Source organism: Budorcas taxicolor, chromosome 10 (genome assembly GCF_023091745.1).
Source record: "Budorcas taxicolor isolate Tak-1 chromosome 10, Takin1.1, whole genome shotgun sequence".
Taxonomy (NCBI): Eukaryota; Metazoa; Chordata; class Mammalia; order Artiodactyla; family Bovidae; genus Budorcas; species Budorcas taxicolor.
The window spans coordinates 77036947-77062104 of NC_068919.1; the positions used below are offsets into that span (position 1 = coordinate 77036947).

Here is a 25158-nt window from a genome sequence, read left to right on the forward strand (position 1 = left end):
GTAGCTGAATGAATTGAAAAAACAGAAAAAACCACCCCACTATATGCTGCCTGACCAACTTCTCACATAAGGATACTGAAAATAAAGGATGGAAAAAGATATCCATGCAAATGAAAAACAAAAGAAAGCTGAGATAGCTATAATTGTATCAGGCAAAATAAACTTCAAGCAAAAGACTATAGTAAGAGACAGATCACTGTATAATAACAAAGGGATCAATCCAACAAGAGGAAATAACATTTGTAAATATTTAGGCACCTAACTAAGGAGAACTTATATATATAAAGTATATAAAGCAGTATTAACAGACCTTAAGGGAGACATAGACAGCAAAAGAATAATTGGAGATTTCAGTACTCCACTTTCATCACTGGAGAGATCATCCAGACAGAAAATCAGTAAAGAAACACTGGGCTTTAATGACCCTGTAGCTGAATTCATTCAGCTATTGTATGTTTTGATTGGAGAATTTATTTGTTTACATTTAAAGTAATTATTGATAAGTATGGACTTACTGCCATTCTAAAAATTGTTTTCTTGCTGTTTCATAATTCCATTGTTACCTTCTTTTTCTCTTACTCCCTTCCTTTTTTTTTTTTTTCCCTCCTTTTGGATTTAATGATTTTTTGATAGTAGTATGCTTAGATCCCTTTTTGTTTATCTTTTGCGTTATTTACCATAGGTTTTTGCTATATGGTTACCGTTAGGCTTATGACCCTAATGACCCTTTCTGATGGAAAGCAACAGAATACACATTCTTCTTAAGTGAACATAGAACATTCTCCAGAATAAATCACGTTTTAAGCCAAAATACAAATCTTGAAATTTAAGATTAAAATCCTATCAAGCATCTTTGTTGACCACAATAGTGTGAAACTAGAAATTAAAAGACACTTGCTCCTTGGAAGGAAAGTTATGACCAACCTAGGTAGCATATTGAAAAGCAGAGACATTACGTTGCCGACAAAGGTCCGTCTAGTCAAGGCTATGGTTTTTCCAGTGGTCATATATGGATGTGAGAGTTGGACTGTGAAGAAAGCTCAGCACCAAAGAATTGATGCTTTTGAACTGTGGTGTTGGAGAAGACTCTTGAGAGTCCGTTGGACTGCAAGGAGATCCAACCAGTCCATTGTAAAGGAGATCAGCCCTGGGTGTTCTTTGGAAGGAATGATGCTAAAGCTGAAACTCCGGTACTTTGGCCACCTCATGCAAAGAGTTGACTCATTGGAAAAGACTCTGATGCTGGGAGGGATTGGGGGCGGGAGGGATTGGGGGCAGGAGGAAAAGGGGACGACAGAGGATGAGATGGCTGGATGACATCACCGACTCGATGGACGTGAGTCTGAGTGAACTCCGGGAGTTGGTGATGGACAGGGAGGCCTGGCATGCTGTGATTCATGGGGTCGCAAAGAGTCAGACACGACTGAGCGACTGAACTGGACTGAGAAATCAATTATAAGAAGAAAATTGGAAATTCACAAATATATAAAGATTCAACAACATGCTACTAAACAACCAATGGAAAGAATCAGGTCTTCATTTCGCTAGTTTTTTCTATTATCTTCTAAGTCTCCATTTCATTTTTCTTTTCCACTCTGGTCTTTGTTATCGCCTTCTTTCCACTACAGGCTTAGTTCTTTTTTTTTTTTTTAATTGAGGGATAATTGCTTTACTGTTGTTTGTTAGTTTCTGCCATACATCAACATGAATCAGCCATAGGTATAGGTATGTACCCTCGCTCTTGAACCTCCACCCACCTCATCCCATCCCTCTAGGTTGTCACGGAGCCCCAACTTGAGTTCCCTTAGTCGTACAGCAAATTCCCACTGGCTATCTGTTTTACATATAGAGTGTATATTTCCATGGTACTCTATCCATGCGTTCCACCATTTTCTCTGCCTACCCCACACCATGTCCACAAGTCTGTTCTCTGTGTCTGCATCTCCACTGCTGCCCTGCAAATAGATTCATCAGTACCATCTTTCTGTATTCCATATATATGCATTACTATATAGTATTTACTTTTCTCTTTCTTACTTACTTCACTCTATATAATAGGCTCTGGGTTCATCCACCCTATTAGAACTGATTCAAATGCATTCCTTCTTATGGCTGAGTAATATTCCATTGTACATATGTACCACAGCTTCTTTATCCATTCATCTGTCGATGGACATGTAGGTTGCTTCCATGTCCCACCTATTGTAAATAATGCTGCAGTGAACATTGGGATACATGTGTCTTTTTCAGTTATGATTTCCTCAGGGTATATGACCAGTCGTGGGATTGTTGGGTCATGTGGTAGTTTTATGCCTAGTTTTTTTAAGGAATCTCCATGTTGTCTTTCATAGAGGCTGTATCAATTTACATTCCCGCCAAGAGTGCAAGAGGGCTCACTTTTCTCCACACCCTCTCCAGCCTTTATTGTTTGTAGATTTTTTGATGATGGCCATTCTGACCACTATTAAGGTGATATCTCATTGTAGTTTTGATTTTTTTTTCTTTTTTTTTTTTTAAGTTTTTTATTTTTTTTAATTTTAAAATCTTTAATTCTTACATGTGTTCCCAAACATGAACCCCCCTCCCACCGCCCTCCCCATAACATCTCTGTGGGTCATCCCCATGCACCAGCCCCAAGCATGCTGTATCCTGTGTCAGACATAGACTAGCGATTCAATTCTTACATGATAGTATACATGATAGAATGCCATTCTCCCATATCATCCCACCCTCTCCCTCTCCCTCTGAGTCCAAAAGTCCGTTATACACAGCTGCGTCTTTTTTCCTGTCTTGCATACAGGGTCGTCATTGCCATCTTTCTAAATTCCATATATATGTGTTAGTATACTGTATTGGTGTTTTTCTTTCTGGCTTACTTCACTCTGTATCATCGGCTCCAGTTTCATCCATCTCATCAGAACTGATTCAAATGAATTCTTTTTTTTAAAAAATTCTTTGAAGTGGTTGTTTCTTTAAGCTCTTACCACTTTCTTAAAGTAGAGATTGAGCACTCTGAGCTTCCCTCTTAAAAGGAAGCTTGGGTTTATCTCTGAAAAGATAAACAAGATGGATAAGCCTTTAGCTAGACTCATTAAGAAAAAGAGGATTTAAATAAATAAAATTATAAATGAAAGAGGAGATGTTTTAACTGATACTACAAAAATACGAAGAATCATGAGACTACTATGTACAATTAAACACAACAAACTGGACAACCTAGAAGATATGGAGAAATTGCTATCATCCACAAATCAGTCAGCATGACAAGACCACAAGTAACATACTCAGTGGTGAAAAACTGAAAACTTTTCCTCTAAGATCAAGGACAAAATACAGACAGCCACCATTTCCACTTTTATCCAACATAGTAATGGAAGTCCCAGCCAGAGCAATGAGACAAGGAAGAGAAATAAGTCATCCAAATCATAAAGGACTGAATGAAAATTGATATTCTTCTTTAAGGCACCTGGACCATTATGAAGAATATACCATATGTTGAAACACAAAGCAAGTCTCAATAAATTTAAATATTACAATCATATTAGGCATATTTTTCACCACTATGCCATGGTCAACTATTAATACAAGAAGAAAACTGGAAAAATCACAAATACATGGAGACTAAACAACATGCTACTGAACAGCTGTGAGTCGATGAAAAAATCAAAAGCAGAAATCAAAAAATACCTGACTACAAATAAAAAAGAAAATACAACATATAAAAATCTATGGGATAGAGCAAAAGCCATACTTAGAAGGAGGTGTATAGCAATACGGTCTCCCTCAAGAAAGAAGAAATATCTCAAATCAAAAGTCTAACCTTATACCTAAAGGAACTGGGTGGGGTGGGGGGAGAAAGTCTAACATCAATATAAGGGAGAAAATAAAAATCAGAGCAGAAATAAATGAAGTAGAGACTAAAAAGGCGATAGAAAAATTTAGTGAAACTAAGAAATAGTTCTTGGAAGATAAAACAAAATTGGCAAACCTTTAGCTAGACTGGCTTATAAAATCAGAAATAAGGAGAAATTGCAAATAATATCACAGAAATATAAAGGATTATAAGAGAAGACTGAACAGTTATAGATCAAAAAATTAGGCAACCTCTAAGAAATGGGTTGATTCTTAGAATCATACATTTTTTTCAAGACTGAATCCATGCAAATGAAGAGATCACTCACTAGTAGGGAGATGGAAACAGTAATCAAAAACCTCCTAAGAAATAGCATCCAGTACAAAACAACTTAATTGGTGAATTCTATCAAACATTTATGTTTTATATATTTATTTATTTATTTTTGGCCCCAAGGCATGTGGAATCTTAACTCCTGCCAGGGATTGAACCCTCACCCCCTGCATTGGAAGGTGAAGTCTTAACCACTGGACCGCCAGGGAAGTCCCTATCAAACGTTTAAAGAACTAGTACCAGTTCTTCTCAAACTCTTCCAAACGCTAGAAGAAAAGGGAGCACTTATAACTCTTTTTATAAGCCAACATTACTCTAATACCAAAATCAGACAAGGACAACAAAAAGAAAATTACAGGCCAGTTATGTCTAATGAACTTAGATGCAAAACATCTAGACAAAACATTAGCAAATGAATATAACAATATGTTAAAAGGATCATACACCATGGTCAAATAGGATTTACTCCAGGGATATAAAGATAGTTTAATATACACAAATCAATCAACATAAATACAACACTTTAACAGAAATGAAGGATAAAAATCATGATCATTTTATCAATAGATGCAAGAAAAAAGCATTTGACAAGAGTCAACACCTATTTATCATTAAAGCAAAATACAATGAGATGGAAGGAGCATACATCAGTATGATAAAGGCCATATATGACAGACCCACAACTAACATACTCAGTAGTGAAAAACTGAAAGATTTTCCTCTCAGACTGAGACCGAGACAAGGATACCCATTCTTGCCACTCTTACTCAACATGGTGGTGAAATTCTAGCTAGAGCAATTAAGAAAAAGAAATAAAAGTCCAAATTGGAAAGGAAGAAGTAAAACTGTCAGTATTTGTGGATGACATGATTTTATATATAGAAAACCCTAAAGATTCCATAGAAAAGCTGTTAAAAATAATATTTTTATTATAAGTTTATTTTAATTGGAGGCTAATTACTTTACAATATTGTATTGGTTTTGCCATATATCAACATGAATCCGCCATGGATATACACACGTTCCCCATCCTGAACCCCCCTCCCACCTCCCTCCCCGTACCATCCCTCTGGGTCATCACAGTGCACCAGCCCCAAGCATCCTGTGTCATGCATCGAACCTGGACTGGCACTTTGTTTCATATATGATACTATACATGTTTCAATAATAATAAATGAATGAAATAAACTTGCAGGATAAAAATAAACATACAAAAATCTGTTGCATTTCTCTACACTAAGAATGAACCAGCATAATGAGGAATTAAGAAAACAATTCATTTTACAATTGCAACAAAGAATAAAATACTTAGGAAGATTTTAACCCATGGAAGTGAAAACTACAAGACATGTTGAAAGAAACTGAATAAGACACAAAGAAATGGAAAGATAGTCCATGTTCATGAGTTGCAAGAATTAACATTGTTAAAATGTACGTATTACCTAAAGCAACCTGTAGATTCAATGGAATCCCCATCAAAATACAATGATATTTTTCATAGAAATAAAACCAAAAAAATCCTATAATTTGTAAAAAATAGCAGAAGACCCTTGGATAACCAAAGCAATCTTGAGAAAAATGATCAAACTGAAGATATTACATTCCCTCATTTCAAATTATACTACAAATCTGTAACAATCAAAACAGCATAATATTGGAAGAAAAGCCCAGAATTTGAGAGCCCAAAAGTAAACCCATAGATACATGGACAGTTAATTTGCAACAAAGGAGCAAAGCACATAAAATGGAGAAAGGAGTATTGGGAAAACCAGATAGCACATGCAAAAGAATGAAACCAGACCCTGTCTTACATTGTACACAGAAATTAATAAAAATGGATTAAAGACTTGAATGTAAGACCTGAAACCATAAAACTCCAGAAAAAAATCATGGGCAGTATGCTTTTGACATTAGTTTTAGCAATATCTTTCTGGATATGTATTCTCAAGCAAAGGAAGCAAAATTAAAAGTAACCACATGGGACTACGTCAAACTAAAAAGCTCTGCACAGCAAAAGAAGCCATCAGCAGAATGAAAATACAGGCTACCAAATGGCAGAAGATACTTGCACATCATGTGTCTATAAGTGGTTGATACTCAAAATTTATAAAGAACAACAATTTTTTTTAAATTAAAAAATGGGCAGAGGTTCTGAATAAACACTCTTCCAAAGCAGGTATACAAATAGCCAACAGGCACATCAGAAGATTTTCCACATCACTAATTAGGAAAGTGCAACTCAAAACCACAAAGAGATATCACTTCATACCCATTAGAATATAACAAGTGTTGGAGAGGATGTGCAAAAAAGGGAACCCTCATACACTATTGGTGGCAGTGTAATTATGTGCAGCCACTGTGGAAAAACAGTATGGAAGTTCCTAAAAACATTAAAAATAGAACTATCATTTGATCCAGCAATTCACCTTTTGGATATTTATCCAAAGGAAGTAGAATCACTATCTCAAAAAGATATCTGCATTTCCACCTTTACTGCAGCATTATTGCCAGGACCTGGAAACAACCTAAGTGTCCATTAATGGATGAATGGATAAAGAAATAGAGGTATATATATACTATAGGATATTAGTCATAAAAAAATGGAATCTTGCTAATTGTAACAGTATGAATGGACCTTGAGTCTATTGTGCCAAGTGAAATAGATCAGACAAAAACAAAGACTATATGATTTCACTTGTATATGTGCTCTAATAATAATCAGCTCATAAACACAGAGGGTTGACTGGGCTTCACTCGTAGCTCGGTCAGTAAAGAATCTGCCTGCAACGTAGGAGACCGCGGTTCTAGCCCTGGATCAGGAAGATCCCCTGGAGAAGGAAATGGCAGTCCACTCCAGCATTCTTGCCTGGAAAATCCCATGGACAAAGGAGCCTGGCAGGCTATCATTCCATAATATATACATATATCAAATCATCCTGTTGTACACCTAAAATTAATATAGTGTTGTCAATTATATCTCAATAAAAGGAAAGCTGTATGGACAGTTTTAAATAGCTATGAGCACTTTGTATGATAAGAAAAAACAATAAAATACAAGACAATTTTAGATTTCAAAAAGTTGAATAAGAAACGCAGTTAAAAGTTGTAGAAAAATATTCTTATGTGACTTACAACCTGAGTTATAAAATTTTAGAAATAGACTAATTGAATCTAGTCCTCTTGTTTTCAAATAATGGAAATTATATGTTACCAGGTCAGAGTCACATAGCCAATTATTGGAAGAGAATGATTCGAACTCTCATTTGAAATGTAGGCCTTCAACTCTTTATTCCAGCTTTCATACTTCTCAACTGCTTATGTTTTTTATCTAACCACTTGGTTTTAAAGTGACCTGAAAATTTACAGTGAACTTTGAAAGACCTTTATACTTTAAATTGACTCTTGTTTATCAGTTTATCAGTTAATAGTTGCGGTCTCTAAATTCTCCCAAGTGCTATTGATTTATGAGAGACCTGTCTCACTTTTTAAAAGTTTTATTTACTTATTTTAAATGATGGATAATTACTTTACAATATTGTGATAGTTTTTGACATATATCAGTATGAATCGGCCGTAGGTATATATGTGTCCTCTCCATCCTGAACTCCTCTGCTATCTCCCTCCCGACCTTATCCCTCCAGGTTGACACAGAGCACCAGCTTTGGGTGCCCTATATCATACATCAAACTTGCACTGGTTATCTGTTTTACGTATGGTAATGTATATGTTTCAGTGCTATTCTCTCAAATCATCCCACCCTCTTCTCCCACTGAGTCCAAAAGTCTATTCTTACTTTAAAACTTATAGACTTCCTGAGAAGCAAGAGTGTAAACATCTCACTCAATGCCAGAGTGCCTTATGTGTTAGACTTTTGAACACAGACATTACTATATTAGTCATTTTTAGTATGCTATCTCATTGAATTCTTAGAACTGTAAGAGATATGAAAAAGCTGAAGTTAGAGAAAGAAGATAATTTGGCCATTATTTCTTTAAAGTGGCTAATTTGTTCTGATATCATGTTCAGTGCATTTTTCTAATCCAGCACACTAACCATTGTTATAAAAACCTCAGCCAGAGAGAGTGCCCATTTTGTATAATACTTGGTAAATATTTAGCTGTAACAGTTTTATTCCTAAAAAAATTGTTCACATATAAAAACAGTGATTGGTCTTTGTTGTTGAAAGTATTTAAACCAACCATCATGCTAAGTTAGTACTCATACAGTTTCTTTTCCCTTCCAGGCCTGTATGTGGAATCAGAGGGAAAACTCTCATAATTAACTTGCCAGGTAGCAAGAAAGGATCTCAGGTAAGCAGTCTTCAGATTTATGTGGTTTAGTTTGAGAAATTTTGGCCAGCTGTGAGAGTTAGTCATACAAGAAGTTAGAGCCCTCCACAAGACCTCACTTCTGACACCACTTGCAGTTCAGTGCATTCCCAAAACCACCCTCTGTTTCAATAATTCACTCGATGGATTCAGAGAGCTCATTGAAAGGTGGTATACTCATCGTTATGGTTTATTATATGGAAAGGATACAGATTAAAATCAACTGGGAAAAGAGGTACATAAGACAGAATAAAGAAATACCAAATGGAGAAGAGCTTCTAGTATCTTCTCCCTGTGGAGTTGTGAACACATTACTCTCTGGGCATCAGTATGTAACGACACAAGGTTTATTGCTTATCAGGGAAGCTCTAAGTCCTTAGCATCCATAGTTTTTTATTGAGGTGCTTCATATATTGCCCGTATGGCTGACCTTTAGTCTCTTGCATTTCCGAGAGGCCGGGCTAATACTTGTAGTCTCCAACACTTACCAGAGCCAAAAATCACATTTCCCAAAGTCTCCATAATAAATCACACTGTTAGACTGCCTGGTAGCAAAAGTTTCCAGACAGAAAAAAGGCACTCCTTTCATTTCCCAGTAACTAAGGGCATAGGCCAGATTCTCTTTGGATAAAGTTAAATTTTCATTATACAAGCTACCCCCTGGCCTATGGCTAAGGCTTTCTTACAACTAAAAAATAATATTTGTCTGGCTGAGCATCTATATTTACTATAGCATTTATATTATAGACATAACAACAATAGTAGTGTGAATATGCCTAAGATTTGGAGGAGCCAGAGAGAGATAGGACTAAAATCAGAAAAACGAGTAATTCATCCTCTAAAGCCATTATACAGATTTTCATATTTTTGTACTCATTTACCAATTTTCCACCTTGATCTTCTGTTACTGTACTGTATGATACATTCGCACAGAACTGTTTACCATAGAACAGTTACCAACAGTTCTCTTGCTCAGGCCAGTCATTTCTCATTGAGAAGGCTTTAACTCAGATCCCCAGTACACATGGCCATCAATATCAGCAGTATAATCTTACTAACAATGCTTGTATTATATCGTAGTACAGTAGTAAATATAATCTGAAAAATAAGAGTCAAAAGATACTGAAACATTACTGGAGTCCTATACAAACAGTAACAGTTAACCTAGTTTTCATCGTATCACATGATCAAGATGTATCCCAGACCGATGCTCCTCAGGTTTACAGACTTGTCAGGTTCCAAAAGCAACCTATGCCTTTTCCCTTTCTAGCATCTGCTACAGCTGAGCCAAGAAACAAAATCATCTCTTGTTTTAAGCTGCTTTTGAGGCACCAAAGTAATACTGGATTTCCCTGCTGCATAACCCCTTTAAACTCATTCCTTTACCTTCAACTACCATTTCTCCTTCTCTCCATTTATATTCAAGCATTTCCTTAGAACATCTCGAATGAGACACTTGATTTGGCCACTGGGCTGGTCCAGATGGCCCATCGGAAATATTAGTTCAACAAGTACTTCCCTCCCAATCCATTCCATTTATTTAAGATAAGGTTACATAGGTACAGAGTTGGTGGGCAGTCTGAAACACCAGGCAATATAATTGCATTTACTCTTAAGCCCAATTTGGCCAGATGGAGTAAGACATAGTCTGCACCATCAGATCCTTAGGAGTTCTGACATAAAGATTTAAAAGTATAGTTAACACTTTCAGCCTAAGAATCATCACTGCCTCTGCACACCCACAGTTACAACCCTGGTCCTCAGACCACTACATCACATAGAAAAGAATAGTGTTCAGGTGATGTGGGGAAAAAAGAAAAAGGACAATTGTAAAGAGAAAAGTGTAGTTGTATACAAACATCCTTTTTCATCCCCCCTTAGCAGAAAAGCAGACGAATCTGTCCGGAGAGAACACTCACTTAACCTCCCTAATGTTGAGTACGATCATACACTAATGAAAGCTTTATGCATTTATCTCCTCCCATTTTAGTCAACAAGTGTTTCAATTTCAGTTTCCTATCATATTATTGTTCTGAAGATGAAAGTGTGTTCCTTGGTCTAAAGATGTGTGCCTCCACAGTCACTGACACAATATCTTCTGTCCTGGTCCTTTTATAGTCTGTTGAGCATGTGTATCTACTCTGGAATAAACAAAGCTCATCCAGAGTAAGTGTCTATACCTAGTAGACCTCATTTGTAGCCTTGTACCCATTTGTAGTTAGTTGGACTAACAACATCAGCCCAGCTTGCCAGGTATATGTAGGACTTTTCCCTTGGGGAATTCGCTGCATAGCCCTCTGCCATCTCTGTCTCTCTTTATAGCAGACAAAACAGTTCTTTTGGCATTTGTGCCTCATAGTGTAAGAGGAATATATCTAGATTCAGTCCGTTTCTGCCTTCTATAGGCCCCTAGTGTCCACTCTTCTCATGGGCCCAGGTGGCCATGTCAAGAAAGTATACCAGGATATCTGCTCTCCAGTACCAGTCAACCTCCAATTCTGAAAGGGAATTCTTCTGATGGGCATTAACAATCTACTTTAATATACCCATTACATTCCCAGTGATTTCCATAGAGCCATACTCCATACAGGTGTCCCTTTAATAGACCAGTTTTCCATTGCCCATCTGCCTGACCATATGACTAGGCCATTTGAACACTTTCCATGAGTCAGTAAAAACCCAAACATAGGGGCAAACAAGCAGTTCAGCCCATGGAGCTGATTTGTTTTTACCTTCTTCAATCAGAGTGGCGGCCTTCCAAACAGGATGCTGTCCCTTCACCTTGGAATTGCCATCCATAAACCAAGCAGCTCTTTGTTGATCAATAGAAAGCTGTTTATAGGGCACCGCCCAAGTGGCCCAAGTGGCCATAGGATCCAGCAGCTCCTCAGGTGGTTCCGAAGTCAGCCCTAGGTGAAAAGAGGCTGCCTGCTCGTGAGTACCTCCTTGCATTCTCCTGGTAGCATGATTCTATATGCAACATTTCCATTTTATTATGGAACTCTCCTGGGCATTGCCTTCCTTCCTCATTAGAGCTTTTCTCTGAAATGACCAAGACATTATAGATATTTCAGGTTTCAGAGTTATTGTATGTCCTTTAGTCATAAGGACAGTCTCAGTTAAAGTCCAATAACAAGTAGTAATTGTCTCTCAAATGGAAATTTTTTGCTCCACAATTCCAGCAGTTATTGAGTGGCACTCACAGGTTTTTGCTATAAGCCCTAGTCTGCATGCCACACAAGGCTTTTGTACAGCAAATTAATAATCTGTGTGGTCCCATTTAGCATGTCCAAGTAGAAGACTGGATTTACATGCCTCCTGTTTTACAGTGTGAGATAGGGGATAAATTCTTCAGACACAACATGCATCCTCATAATACATTCAGGTAGAAATTCACCATTCATATAAAGTTCACTGTCCAAACATTGTAATTCTCATCTAAATGTTTACCTTAATCCCATCAATTGCTGCATTCCCATAGCCTCCCATTCTAACTATACTCCTCCCACCTCCCATTAGGATTTCAACAGATTTTAGAATCACAGTATATGGAGCCCCCATGTCAAGGAGTCCCAGAAAAGTCTCTTATCTGTCTCCGAATGAGTTTAGCCATTTTTGTGCATGTGGCCTTGGAATTCCAAGGCCTGGCTTGGACCAAGGAATCCAGACCGTTTTGTCATACCTCATATTGATTAGATTATGGGGCCATCACTTAAGGTGATTCAAGGTAAGGTTTCTTTGCCTTCTGTCTTTCTAAATTTTGCCAAACAAGTGTAAAACGAAATTTGCTTAGGATCTCTTAATGTTAGGAGATCAGCAGATCTCCCATCTGTCCACTCAACACAACAGTGCTTCTTTAAGACATCTGTTTTGCCCCCATTAATACTCGCTCCATTCATATATTTCTTAATAACCATGTAAGTGTTTCTACCCTGCTAGGACAAGTCCCTTGAATCTCTTATTTCTCTTTCCCCATTTTCTTATGAATCAGTCCAAATTTATTTACTATTTATTGCTTCAACATAAATTTTTCCATGGGAAGCAGCTCTGAGGCTAGCAGCTATGTGTCAGACCATCCAGAAGCCAAGCTTGACCCAGCCTCAGGATCCACCCCAACATTCTCCATTACTTTTGTTTTAGCTAGTACAGATACCATTTATTGTTCGTGTATTGATGTGACTCCTTAGGAGTTAGATCTTTCATTTTCAAATTTAACTGCTAATTTTGTTTCCAGTAACTAATTGCAGTACAGCTACAATTCCGTTCTTTGGGTGAGCGTGTATTCTTTGAGACTCTAAAGATTCGTTATCCCCGACATTCTCTTCCTTCCTCTTCCTGGGTTACAAGTTTCAGTGAGTCAGGCTGTTTCTGTCAAATCTCACTTCTTAATACCAACTGTAAGGAGTTTTGACCAGCTGCCGAAGTTAGCCAGCTAACTTCTTGTGGAGCACTCCACAAGACTAACCTCACTTCTGTCATCAATTACAATTGAGAGGATTTCTAAAATCACCCTCACTTTCAATAATTCACTAGAAGGACTCACAGAACTCACTGAAAGCTGTCATACTCATGAGTATATTGCATCACAGGGAAAGAATACAAGATGAAATCAGCCAAGGAAAGGAATATATATGGCAGAGTCTAAGTGAGGTAACAGTCAGGGAACTTGTGGTCATTCTCTTTAATGGAGTCATAGATAGCATCACCTCCTGTTAACATAAGACCATTGTTGTTGCTGTTTAGTCGTTAAGTCATGTCCAACTCTTTGTGACCCCTTGGACTGTAGCCCACCAGGCTCCTCTATCCCTGGAATTTCCCAGGCAAGAATACTGGAATGGGTTGTCATTTCCCCCTCCAGGAGATCTTTCTGACCCAAGGAATGAACCTGTTTCTCCTACATTGCAGGCGGATTCTTTACTGCTGAGCCGCTGGGGAAGCCCAATATAAGACAACACACATAGAACATTGCTAACTATGCATACTCTCCTTTACCTATGCTAACTCTCCTTTGCCTTTGGCATTCAGAGTTTTTGTTGGAACTTGATCACTTATTGCCCATGTGGTTGACGTTTAGTCAGCCATTCTCAGTTCTTTCCAGAGGTAAAACTGATACCGTGTTTCCCAAAGCCCTTATAATAAACCATGTTGTTAGACTGTTCAGTGGCTAAAGCCCCCAGGCAGAGACACTCTTATCAGGCATGATATAATAAGGAACTAGAGATCACCTCCCAAAAGCAGAGAATAAAGGCCAGACCTCTCTTTGATTAAATTCCTTACTATACATTTTTTTTCCAGGAGGGTAAAAGGTTAGTTACCTTCCAGGTATTCCAGTAACTGATATTTCTTTACATATTAGATTTGAAGGTAAGTTGCTTCACATGTGAAAGAGAAAGACTTCTGCCCAAATATACTCTCCAGATATATCTGGCCTTACTTTCTGATTTTAAAGTTCTCACCTGTTTTCTTTTGGTGATAATAGGTGATAATGGACATATTTTGGGCATTAGCCGCCTATTCTCCTTACTTATTAGCACCCTACAATAAATGCTGTACTTTCCTTCACCTCCTTCCAAAAAAAGAGAGAGAGACTGTTTTGACTTTTATGCTGCACAAACTTATATCTACTTTTACATATTGCACAATTTTGTCTATCTGTACTTTACAATTATAATCAGAACCTAAGTTCTCTGAATAAAACAGTTCAGTATTCAGTTGGTTTGTTAGTTCTAGTATCCTTCTTTTACCAGAAAGGTAAAAACTGTTACCTGCTCTCTCATAATGTATCTTTAAATCCCAAAGTTGTGTAGAAGTTTTACTTAAAAAAAAAAAATTGCTGTGTGTTTATATAGTGGAGTTCTTCAGCTTATGGAGAATAATATATATCAGCTTACTTCATATTTTGCATTGCAAAGATGATACATTAAATATGATTCGTTCTTAAGATAGATGGAGAGAAAATCACAAGTAAATCCAAAATCACAAATAAATTTGATTGCTCCCATTTTACATGCCTATAAAAATACTTTATCTTCATTTTTTTCCTTCCTCTTGCATACAGGAATGCTTTCAGTTCATACTACCAGCCCTACCTCATGCCATTGACCTTTTACGTGATGCCATTGTAAAAGTAAAGGAAGTTCATGATGAACTTGAAGATTTACCTTCCCCGCCACCACCTCTTTCCCCTCCTCCCACAACTAGCCCCCATAAACAGACAGAAGACAAAGGGGTTCAATGTGAGGAAGAGGAAGAAGAGAAGAAAGATAGTGGTGTTGCTTCAACAGAAGACAGTTCTTCATCACATATAACCGCAGCAGCCATTGCAGCCAAGGTAAGCCTGCTGAGAGAGACCCAGAGATCGAAAGGGCCCGTAGGTAGATGTGTTGGTTTCATCTCTCTTTCCATCCCATTCTTCCATAAGTTAAATACGATTGTGTGGCATCCTTTAAAAAGAACTGGAAGATTCATGACACTCTACAGCTGTTTTCCCTCCATTATGTTGAGTTCTTGAAACATTTAAGTTTTGTTTTGAGTTCTGAGGCATTAAGGATTCTGCTGTTACCTGTTGAAGCAGTAGCTCCCGTGATAAACAATGTGACATTTAAGAACTCTGTGAAGATGTCAGTTTTGTGATCATATTAAATATATAATGTTTATGTATTCAGAACATCAAACATTCACACATTCTTAAAGGAGCATCAAAAGAGGGTAAGAGACCTAAGATGGTTCAAGGAATTAGTTGAGAAAGGTTAATATATTTTTTTTAAAAGACAAGATTTTTCATCAATTAACTACCACTTATTTAACTGTTGGACACAATTTACAGCAGTCATATGGAGAAGAAATGGATGTAAGGTATTTGTGTTTTTAATTTAATAAAGCAATAAATATTATTAAAGCAGTATCAAAATATTGCAAGTTCTCTTCAAGCAATTCTGGGAGTAAATAGTACCATACAGTATTTAGTACAGTAAATAGTACCATACATTACTTCTGTAAATTTCATCATCATGTCAGAGTCACAGAACATGATTTACATTGTTAACCATATGCCGTATAACCCACCTTGTATACTTTAAAATCTTCAGACAGTAGCATATCCCTTCTGGAAGTAATGCTTGTTCATTGATCAAGAATGTAAAGATTGGTAATCTAATTGTTTATGAAGTAATTCCTAAAGTTTTATGGCTCGTTCCAAAATTTCAGCTATGAGCTTAGCATGAGAGGACTTTCTGAGAACATTTATATTGGAAAGAATCATAGAGATCCTTTTGAAGTGTCCATTCAGACAACCAGTAGATGGCTCCTTCACTGAAAACTGGATCATTCCATCTCCAGATCCATTCAGTGATCCATTAAGTCCTTACTTAGGGTAGTAAGTATTTAAGTTATGTGTGAGGTTTGTTTTATTTCATTTTGTTTTGTTTTTATGGAACTGATTGATGAAATAGGTACATTATTAAATCATCATATGTTTTCTTTCTTTTACTCTTAATTAAAAGAGTTAAAAGTACCATCAGTTTCAACCTTAAAAAAAAGCGTATACCATCTGAATTCTAAGCTGATTTTGTCATTATACATTTGCGAATTTTGGGCATTTCAGTGTTCCATTTGTTTTCAACTTTTTTCCTTTCCAGTCATTTTGCTTGTATAGTTTCATGTTTTCCTGTCATTGTATTCATCGCTGTTATGTGTTGTGCATTAGAAGCATCCATTCTACACCAGTCCTGCTGTTATCATGGCACACGGTGAGCAGCCCATCCCTGGTCTCATCAGTTATTCCCATGATGCAACAGGCAGTGCAGAGGAACCGGTAAGACAAGAGGCTTTTGCATTAATGATTTTGCAAGCATACAGCCTACCTCCTGTCCTTAGAGGCAGGCTGTAACTTATTACAGAAGATGTGTTTTATTCTGAAGGACCTTCACTAGTGCTTTTTTGTTGAAAATATAAGTGCCACTGAGTATCTTCCATCAAGGAATTTAATAGTTTCTCCTGTACCTGAAGTACTCTACCATCATTAAGATTTTATAGTATGTGGCAATGAACTTTTATCACATGATTTCCAAGAAATTCATGACTCAGAAGTCTTTTTATTTAGTAATTTCATCACATACTTTTAAATATATTGCCTGCCTTAATTAAGATAATCCTGTAAGAAGATCACATTGTTTTAAAAATCTAAACAGATTGATCAAAATAATATTTAATTTATATCAATCTTGCTTTTTTCTTATGGTTTTGCATCTTTCTTTTCTATAACTGTGTTTGCATTACAACCATTTAGAGAGTTGAGGCTTTGTACAAAGGCTGATGTTACTAATCTTCAGATAGAAACTTTTAAGGATATGTATTACTTCTTTCCAGCTTTCCTGGTGGCTCAGACAGTAAAGATTCCACCTGTAATGCAAGAGATCTCTGGGTCGGAAAGATCCCCTGGAGAAGGGAATGGCTACCCACTCCAGTATTCTTGCCTGAAGAATTCCATAGACAGAGGGACCTGGAGGGCTACAGTCCATGGGGTCACAAAGAGTCAGACTAATACTTTCACTTTTTTTTCATCACTTCTTTCAGTCATTAGCTGTGAATGGTACTTTGTGAAAAGTGTCAGGCTAGAAAAGATTAAACTGGTAAGTATAACCGAATAAGCAGTGGCAGTTTAGACCATGGCTTCCAAAAAAAAACACTCAGTCCCTGATATGAACATAAAATAAGAAAAATAATAAAGTATAATTTTGTTTATAATCCTTAGAAGAAAAATACCCAGCATTTCAGTGGAATGCAAGGAGGAAAAGTAGTATTGGTTATCTTTTGGTGGATAAGCTACCAAATGGTGACTTTAACCATCTATTGAACAAGCCACACCCGGTTAGAAACAAGCTTAGCCAAGTCAGAGGCCAAGTAGAAAAAGGAAATATTGGTTAATAAAATGATTAAGAATTTCAGTCAACAGCTGAATTCTCCAGCTATAGCTTTACTATAAATTATAAACATTCCAAAATATACCAAACTGTCTTTTGTGTTCTCATATTATAAAGCAACCATAGCAACTATAATAATAATCCTGGTTTTCAAACTGAAATATTTGGAAGTTTTCTATTCATAACCAAGCTTTCAAGTTGTCATATTCTGCGTGTTATGTTATTACATGAAAAATATTTGAATAACCAAAAAGATTTGAATAACTCTTCAGTAGTTAGTTCCTAGTGATCTGAATACTTGCTATTGCCAAACCAACAGGTTGCTTTTTCAGGAAACGAAGAAGCTTGAGGAATGCCCCTGAAGCTTGTAGTGGTTATGTGTTAGTTGCCTCTCCAGCAGCCATTTGCAGTTCCCTCTTCCTAACACTTTACCGCATTCCCCATTTATGTGATTTGGATGAGATTGACTAACCCTCCAGCATATGTATTTCACATAGCCACAGGTTTAATTCAAGAAACACATAATTCAGGTCAATAAGAGAATCTATTAGGTTTTATTGGCACTGCTAGGAACATAGACTCTCTGTTTTCTATTGAATATGAATGAGGACATATATAACTCTAAAAGAATTGCTATCTTGAACCATCAAAGTAATGCCTCCCAAAAAATAAATAAATAAAGAAGCAATCCTAAGAAATGGAAGAGAAAGTGAGATCCTGAGTCCTGGTCACATTGATTGACCATTTACTCAAGCCCTTATTGACTTCTCAGTTACCTGAGCCAATAGAGTACTTTAAAAATGTTAGAGATAGAGATGGGTCAACTGTGGTGTGCAACCAAAAAGCATGTTAGCATATCTCAATATGTAGTGTCTAACCGAAGAGCTACCGACGGTATTTTTCAATTAGAACAAATAATTTCACAATTTGTATGGAAATACAGAAAACCTCGAATAGCCAAAGCAATCTTGAGAAAGAAGAATGGAACTGGAGGAATCAACCTGCCTGACTTCAGGCTCTACTACAAAGCCAGTCATCAAGACAGTATGGTACTGGCACAAAGACAGACATATAGATCAATGGAACAAAATAGAAAGCCCAGAGATAAATCCACACACCTATGGACACCTTATCTTTGACAAAGGAGGCAAGAATATACAGCGGATTAAAGACGAACAATCTCTTTAACAAGGGGTGCTGGGAAACTGGTCAACCACTTGTAAAAGAATGAAACTAGATCACTTTCTAACAGCATACACAAAAATAAACTCAAAATGGATTAAACATCTAAACGTAAGACCAGAAACTATAAAACTCCTAGAGGAGAACGTAGGCAAAACACTCTCCAACAAATCACAGCAGGATCCTCTATGACCCACCTCCCAGAATACAGGAAATAGAAGCAAAAATAAACAAATGAGACCTAATTAAACTTAAAAGCTTCTGCACAACAAAGGAAACTATAAGCAAGGTGAAAAGACAGCCTTCAGAATGGGAGAAAATAATAGCAAAGGAAGCAACTGACAAACAACTAATCTCAAAAATATACAAGCAACTCCTGCAGCTCAATTCCAGAAAAATAAACGACCCAATCAAAAAATGCGCCGAAGAACTAAATAGACATTTCTCCAAAGAAGACATACAGATGGCTAACAAACACATGAAAAGATACTCAACATCACTCGTTATCAGAGAAATGCAAATCAAAACCACAATGAGGTACTATTTCATGCCAGTCAGAATGGCTGCAATCCAAAAGTGTACAAGCAATAAATGCTGGAGAGGGTGTGGAGAAAAGGGGACCCTCTTACACTATTGGTGGGAATGCAAACTAGTACAGCCACTATGGAGAACAGTGTGGACATTCCTTAAAAAACTGGAAATACAACTGCCTTATGACCCAGCAATCCCACTGCTGGGCATACACACCAAGGAAATGAGAATTGAAAGAGACACGTGTACCCCAGTGTTCATCGCAGCACTGTTTATAATAGCCGGGACATGGAAGCAACCTAGATGTCCATCAGCGGATGAACAGATAAGAAAGCTGTGGTACATATACACAGTGGAGTATTACTCAGCCATTAAAAAGAGTACATTTGAGTCAGTTCTAATGAGGTGGATGAAACGGAGCTGATTATACAGAGTGAAGTAAGCCAAAAAGAAAAACACCAATACAGTATACTAACGCATATATATGGAATTTAGAAAGATGGTAATGATAACCCTGTATGCGAGACAGCAAAAGAGACACAGATGTATAGAACAGTCTTTTGGACTCTGTGGGAGAGGGAGAGGGTGGGATGATTTGGGAGAATGGCATTGAAACATGTATAATATCATATATGAAAGGAATCTCCAGTCCAGGTTCGATGCATGATACTGGATGCTTGGGGCTGGTGCACTGGGATGACCCAGAGGGATGGTACAGGGAGGGAGGAGGGAGGGGGTTTCAGGATGGGAAACACGTGTATACCTGTGGTGGATTCATGTTGATGTATGGCAAAACCAATACAATATTGTAAAGTAATTAGCCTCCAATTAAAATAAATAAATTTATATTTTTAAAAAAGTGAAAATTTTTCCATATAATAACTGAAAAGTATAAAATAGGAATCCCTGAAGTTTCATATTTGAGTAAGAAACCTCATTCAAGGGAATAGAGAGTAGGAGAGTGTGACACACAGGAGGTATCTTGTCCCATCACTTAATGGCAAATAGATGGGGAAAAAGTGGAAACAGTGACATATTTTCTTGAACTCCAGAATCACTGCAGATGGTGTCTGTGGCCATGCAGTTAAAAGATTCTGGTTTCCTTGGAAGGAAAGCCATGACAAACCTAGACAGTATATTTTTAATAAAAAGCAGAGACATCACTTTGCTCACAAAGGTCTATATAGTCGAAGTTACGGTTTTTCCAGTAGTCATGTATGGATGTGAGAGTTGGACCATAAAGAAGGCTAAGCACTGAAGAATTGATGCTTTTGAACTATGGTGCTGAAGAAGACTTTTGGAATCCCTTGAACTACTTGGATATCAAACCAGTCAATCTTAAAGGGAATCAACCCTGAATATTTGTTGGAAGGACTGGTGCTGAAGATGAAGCTCCAATACTTTGGCTACCTGATACAAAGAGCCGCCTCATTGGAAAAGACCCTGATGCTGGGCAAGATTGAGGGCAGGAGGAGAAGGGGATGACAGAGGATGGCATCATCAACACCTTGGACATAAGTTTGAACAAACTCTGGGAGATAGTGAAGGACAGGGAAGCTTGGTGTGCTGCAATCCACAGGGTCACAAAGAGTCAGACATGACTCAGTGAGTGAACAACAACACCACACAGGAGGAAACAGGGATAAATAAATCTTACCCCTCTGATTACTAAATAAGGGTAAGGTCATTTCAAGGAGACTGGATCCAAACGTGAAAAAATTTCAGCTATACTTTATATGCTTGCAATATGCTTCCACAACTCCAAACATAGTGAGAGGCATTTAAGACAAAGAGGCAAGTGAGCCATGGAAATACATAATAAGAAATCTTATCCCACTGACAGAAATTAAATCTTCTGGAGAAGTCCCACATAATAATGGTGGTCCCCAAGATGCATTGATTACAAGAAAATCTGCTGCCTGCTATGAAAAGAAAAAGAGTTGCTGATTTCCCATTGGGAAATAATGGGCTTCCCTGGTGGCTCAGATGATAAAAAAATCTGCTTGCAACATGGGAAAACTAGGTTTCTATCCCTGGGTTGGGAAGATCCCCTGGAGGAGGGTATGGCAACCTACTCCAGTAGTCTTGCCTGGAGAATCTCCATAGACAGAGGTGCCTGGTGGGCTACAGTCCATGGGGTCACAAAGAGTCAGACACAACTGAGTGACTAAGCAGAGCACACAGCATAGAGAAAACTATGTTCGATTGATAGGACCAGTCAGGGAGAGTCTACTTCCCAGAGCATGTATTTGTAACTTAAGAGAGAAAATGCTGAGTTAGCAACCTACCAGTATTACTGATTTCAGTTCAGTTCAGTCACTTAGTCATGTCCGACTCTTTACAACCCCGTGAATCGCAGCACGCCAGGCCTCCCTGTCCATCACCAACTCCTGGAGTTCACTCAGACTCACGTCCATTGAGTCAGTGATGCCATCCAGCCATCTCATCCTCGGTCGTCCCCTTCTCCTCCTGCCCCCAATCCCTCCTAGCATCAGAGTCTTTTCCAATGAGTCAGCTCTTCGCATGAGGTGGCCAAAGTACTGGAGTTTCAGCTTCAGCATCATTCCCTCCAAGGAAATCCCAGGGCTGATTTCCTTCAGAATGGATTGGTTGGATCTCCTTGCAGTCCAAGGGACTCTCGAGTCTTCTCTAGCACCACAGTTCAAAAGCATCAATTCTTCGGTGCTCAGCTTTCTTCACAGTCCAACTCTCACATCCATACATGACCACAGGAAAAACCACGGCCTTGACTAGACGGACCTTAGTCGGCAAAGTAATGTCTCTGCTTTTGAATATGCTATCTAGGTTGGTCATAACTTTCCTTCCAAGGAGTAAGCGACTTTTAATTTCATGGCTGCAGTCACCATCTGCAGTGGTTTTGGAGCCCCCAAAAATAAAGTCTGACACTGTTTCCACTGTTTCCCCATCTATTTCCCATCAAGTGATGGGACCAGAAAACATGATCTTCGTCTTCTGAATGTTGAGCTTTAAGCCAAATTTTTCGCTCTCCTCTTTCACTTTCATCGAGAAACTTTTTAGTTCCTCTTCACTTTCTGCCATAAGGATGGTGTCATCTGCATATCTGAGGTTATTGATATTTCTCCTGACAATCTTGATTCCAGCTTGTGCTTCTTCCAGCCCAGTGTTTCTCATGATGTACTCTGCACAGAAGTTAAATAAGTAGGGTGACAATATACAGCCTTGACTTACTCCTTTTCCTATTTGGAACCAGTCTATTGTTCCATGTCCAGTTCTAACTGTTGCTTCCTGACCTGCATATAGGTTTCTCAAGAGGCAGGTCAGGTGGCCTGGTATTCCTACCTCTTTCAGAATTTTCCACAGTTTATTGTGATCCACACAGTCAAAGGCTTTGGCATAGTCAATAAAGCAGAAATAGATGTATTTCTGGAACTCTCTTGCTTTTTCCATGATCCAGCGGATGTTGGCAATTTGATCTCTGGTTCCTCTGCCTTTTCTAAAACTAGCTTGAACATCTGGAAGTTCACAGTTCACATATTGCTGAAGCCTGGCTTAGAGAATTTTGAGCATTACTTTACTAGTGTGTGAGATGAGTGCAATTGTGTGGTAGTTTGAGCATTCTTTGGCATTGCCTTTCTTTGGGATTGGAATGAAAACTGAACTTTCCTCAGCCACTGCTGAGCTCTCCAAATTTGCTGGCATATTGAGTGCAGCACTTTCACAGCATCATCTTTCAGGATTTGAAATAGCTCCACTGGAATGCCATCACCTCCACTAGCTTTGTTCGTAGTGGTGCTTTCTAAGGCCCACTTGACTTCACATTCCAGGATGTCTGGCTTTAGGTGAGTGATCACACCATCGTGATTATCTTGGTTATGAAGATCTTTTTTGTACAGTTCTTCTGTGTATTCTTGCCACCTCTTCTTAATATCTTCTGCTTCTGTTAGGTCCATACCATATCTGTCCTTTATCGAGCCCATCTTCCATTTAGGTGTTTTATTAACCACCACCACCACCCTTCTCCCACAAATAACCTGGAAAATAATTAGAGGCAAATAAAGCAGAGAATCTGAAGAAATTGGAACCCTCATGCACTTTTTTTGCTGGAGGGAGTATAAAATGGTGCCACCACAGTGAAAAACACTTTTGTGGTCCTAAAAGTTAGACATGTGATGCAGCAGTTCTACCACTCTTTCTATACCCAAAAGAATTGAAAGCAAGCACTTCTGTTTATAGCAGCTGTATTCATAATGGCCAAAAACTGGAAATAGCCCAAATACTTATTAGCAAATACATGAAGAAACAAAATATTATATACATATAATAGAAATATTATTCAACCATAGAAGAAATGAAGTTCTGATACATGCTGCAGCATGGATGAAACTTGAAAGCATTAAGCTGAATTTAATAAGCTGAAATAAAAGGGAACGTATTATATAAGTTCACTTACTTGAGGTACTCAGAATAGTCAAATTCATAGAGACAGAAAATAAGATAGATGAAAACAGGGAGTGGGGAGTTACTGTTTAAAACTTAGGAAATTTCCTTTTGGGATGATGGAAGTGGTGGATAGTGGTGATGTTTGCATTACATTGTGTGTTTGTTTAATGCCATTTCATTGTACACTGATTAAAGTGGTAAATTTTGTTATATATATTTCACCACAATAAAAAATTTTATTTATTGTTAATAATATATGTCCCCTAATTCTTATTTTAAAAGTATCCATATTTCTAATGATTATCCATTAATTAATTTAATATCAACCCAAAGTTTAAGTTACTTAAAGATTGTGGAAATTATATTCAAGCTGACATGTAATTTAGGAGTAATTTAAGCTTGTTCAGTCAGTAAACCTCTATGTCTTTAGAGAAAGCAGCCCATGCAAAACAAAATATATACTTGTATTTAACATATAAAAAATTTCAGGACAGTCTTTAAATTATAATTATTTAAGCTTATCACATTTGCCAAAGATTTACCCTAATTATATGAACTTGGATTTTTAAAATACTTACAAATTACTTTCTATTGATTTTTTTAAGTCTAGCGTATTTGAAGTGTTAAAAATTCAGTTTCTTTATTTTGGAAATACTAAGGATAATTCCCCTTCATGGATCACAGCCTTGTCATGGTGAAGGAGCTTGCATAATTCAGTGAAGCCATGAGCCATGCTGTGCAGGGCCACCCAAGACAGACGGGTCATAGTGAAGAGTTCTGACAAAATGTGGTCCACTGCAGGAGGGAAATGGCAACCCACTCTAGTATTCTTGCCACGAGAACTCCATGAACTGTATGAAAAGGCAAAAAGATGTGACACCGGAAGGTGAGCCCCCTAGGTTGAAAGGTGTCCAATATGCTACTGAGAAAGAGTGGAGGGCAACTACTCATAGCTCCAGAAAGAATGAAGCAGCTGGGCCAAAGCAGAAATAACTCTCAGTTGTGGATGTGTCTGGTGGTGAAAGTAAAATCTGATGCCATAAAGAGCAATATTGCATAGGAACCTGGAATGTAAGGTCCGTTAAGGTAAATTCGACATGGCAGTATATTGTACTTCCCTAGTGAAAAAGGGTCACTTGGAGAAAAACTTTTTACATTACTCTCATTTTTTTTACAACTTAGATTTGTAAAATATCTAAAAGACTGAAGAGTACAGATAATTCAAAACGGTCCACAAGGGAAGTCGCTCAGTCGTGTCCGACTCTTAGCGACCCCATGGACTGCAGCCTACCAGGCTCCTCCGTCCATGGGATTTTCCAGGCAAGAATACTGGAGTGGGGTGCCATTGCCTTCTCCGACAACACAAGACACCTAATAATATTTTTGCCCACTTCAGAGTCTTTCACAATTTTTGCTGGCATATGAAAGGAATTCAGTAATGCATGGATGTTTACAGAATTGAATTAAAATTTCTGTTCAAGATGTCCATGGGCTTAGTGTGCTTTTTTATACTTATTTGTTTCTATTCATACGGATGCCACATAGTGGGATTTTTTAGAAGATTATGTGATCTTTAGTAATAAATGTA

General features: G+C 37.7%; 1 protein-coding gene across 3 annotated transcripts in view; it reads left to right on the top strand.

The window, feature by feature from the left end:
- The window catches only part of GPHN (gephyrin), a 547726-nt gene that overhangs the window by 302304 nt on the left and 220264 nt on the right, over positions 1-25158 (top strand). For 2 of the 3 annotated variants that reach the window (XM_052647154.1, XM_052647156.1), the window contains 3 exons: positions 8430-8496; positions 14573-14845; positions 16220-16327. In XM_052647154.1, coding sequence (XP_052503114.1) covers positions 8430-8496; positions 14573-14845; positions 16220-16327 — 448 coding nt within the window. The remainder of the gene's footprint in view (positions 1-8429; positions 8497-14572; positions 14846-16219; positions 16328-25158) is intronic. The other variant, XM_052647155.1, reaches the window with a different exon arrangement.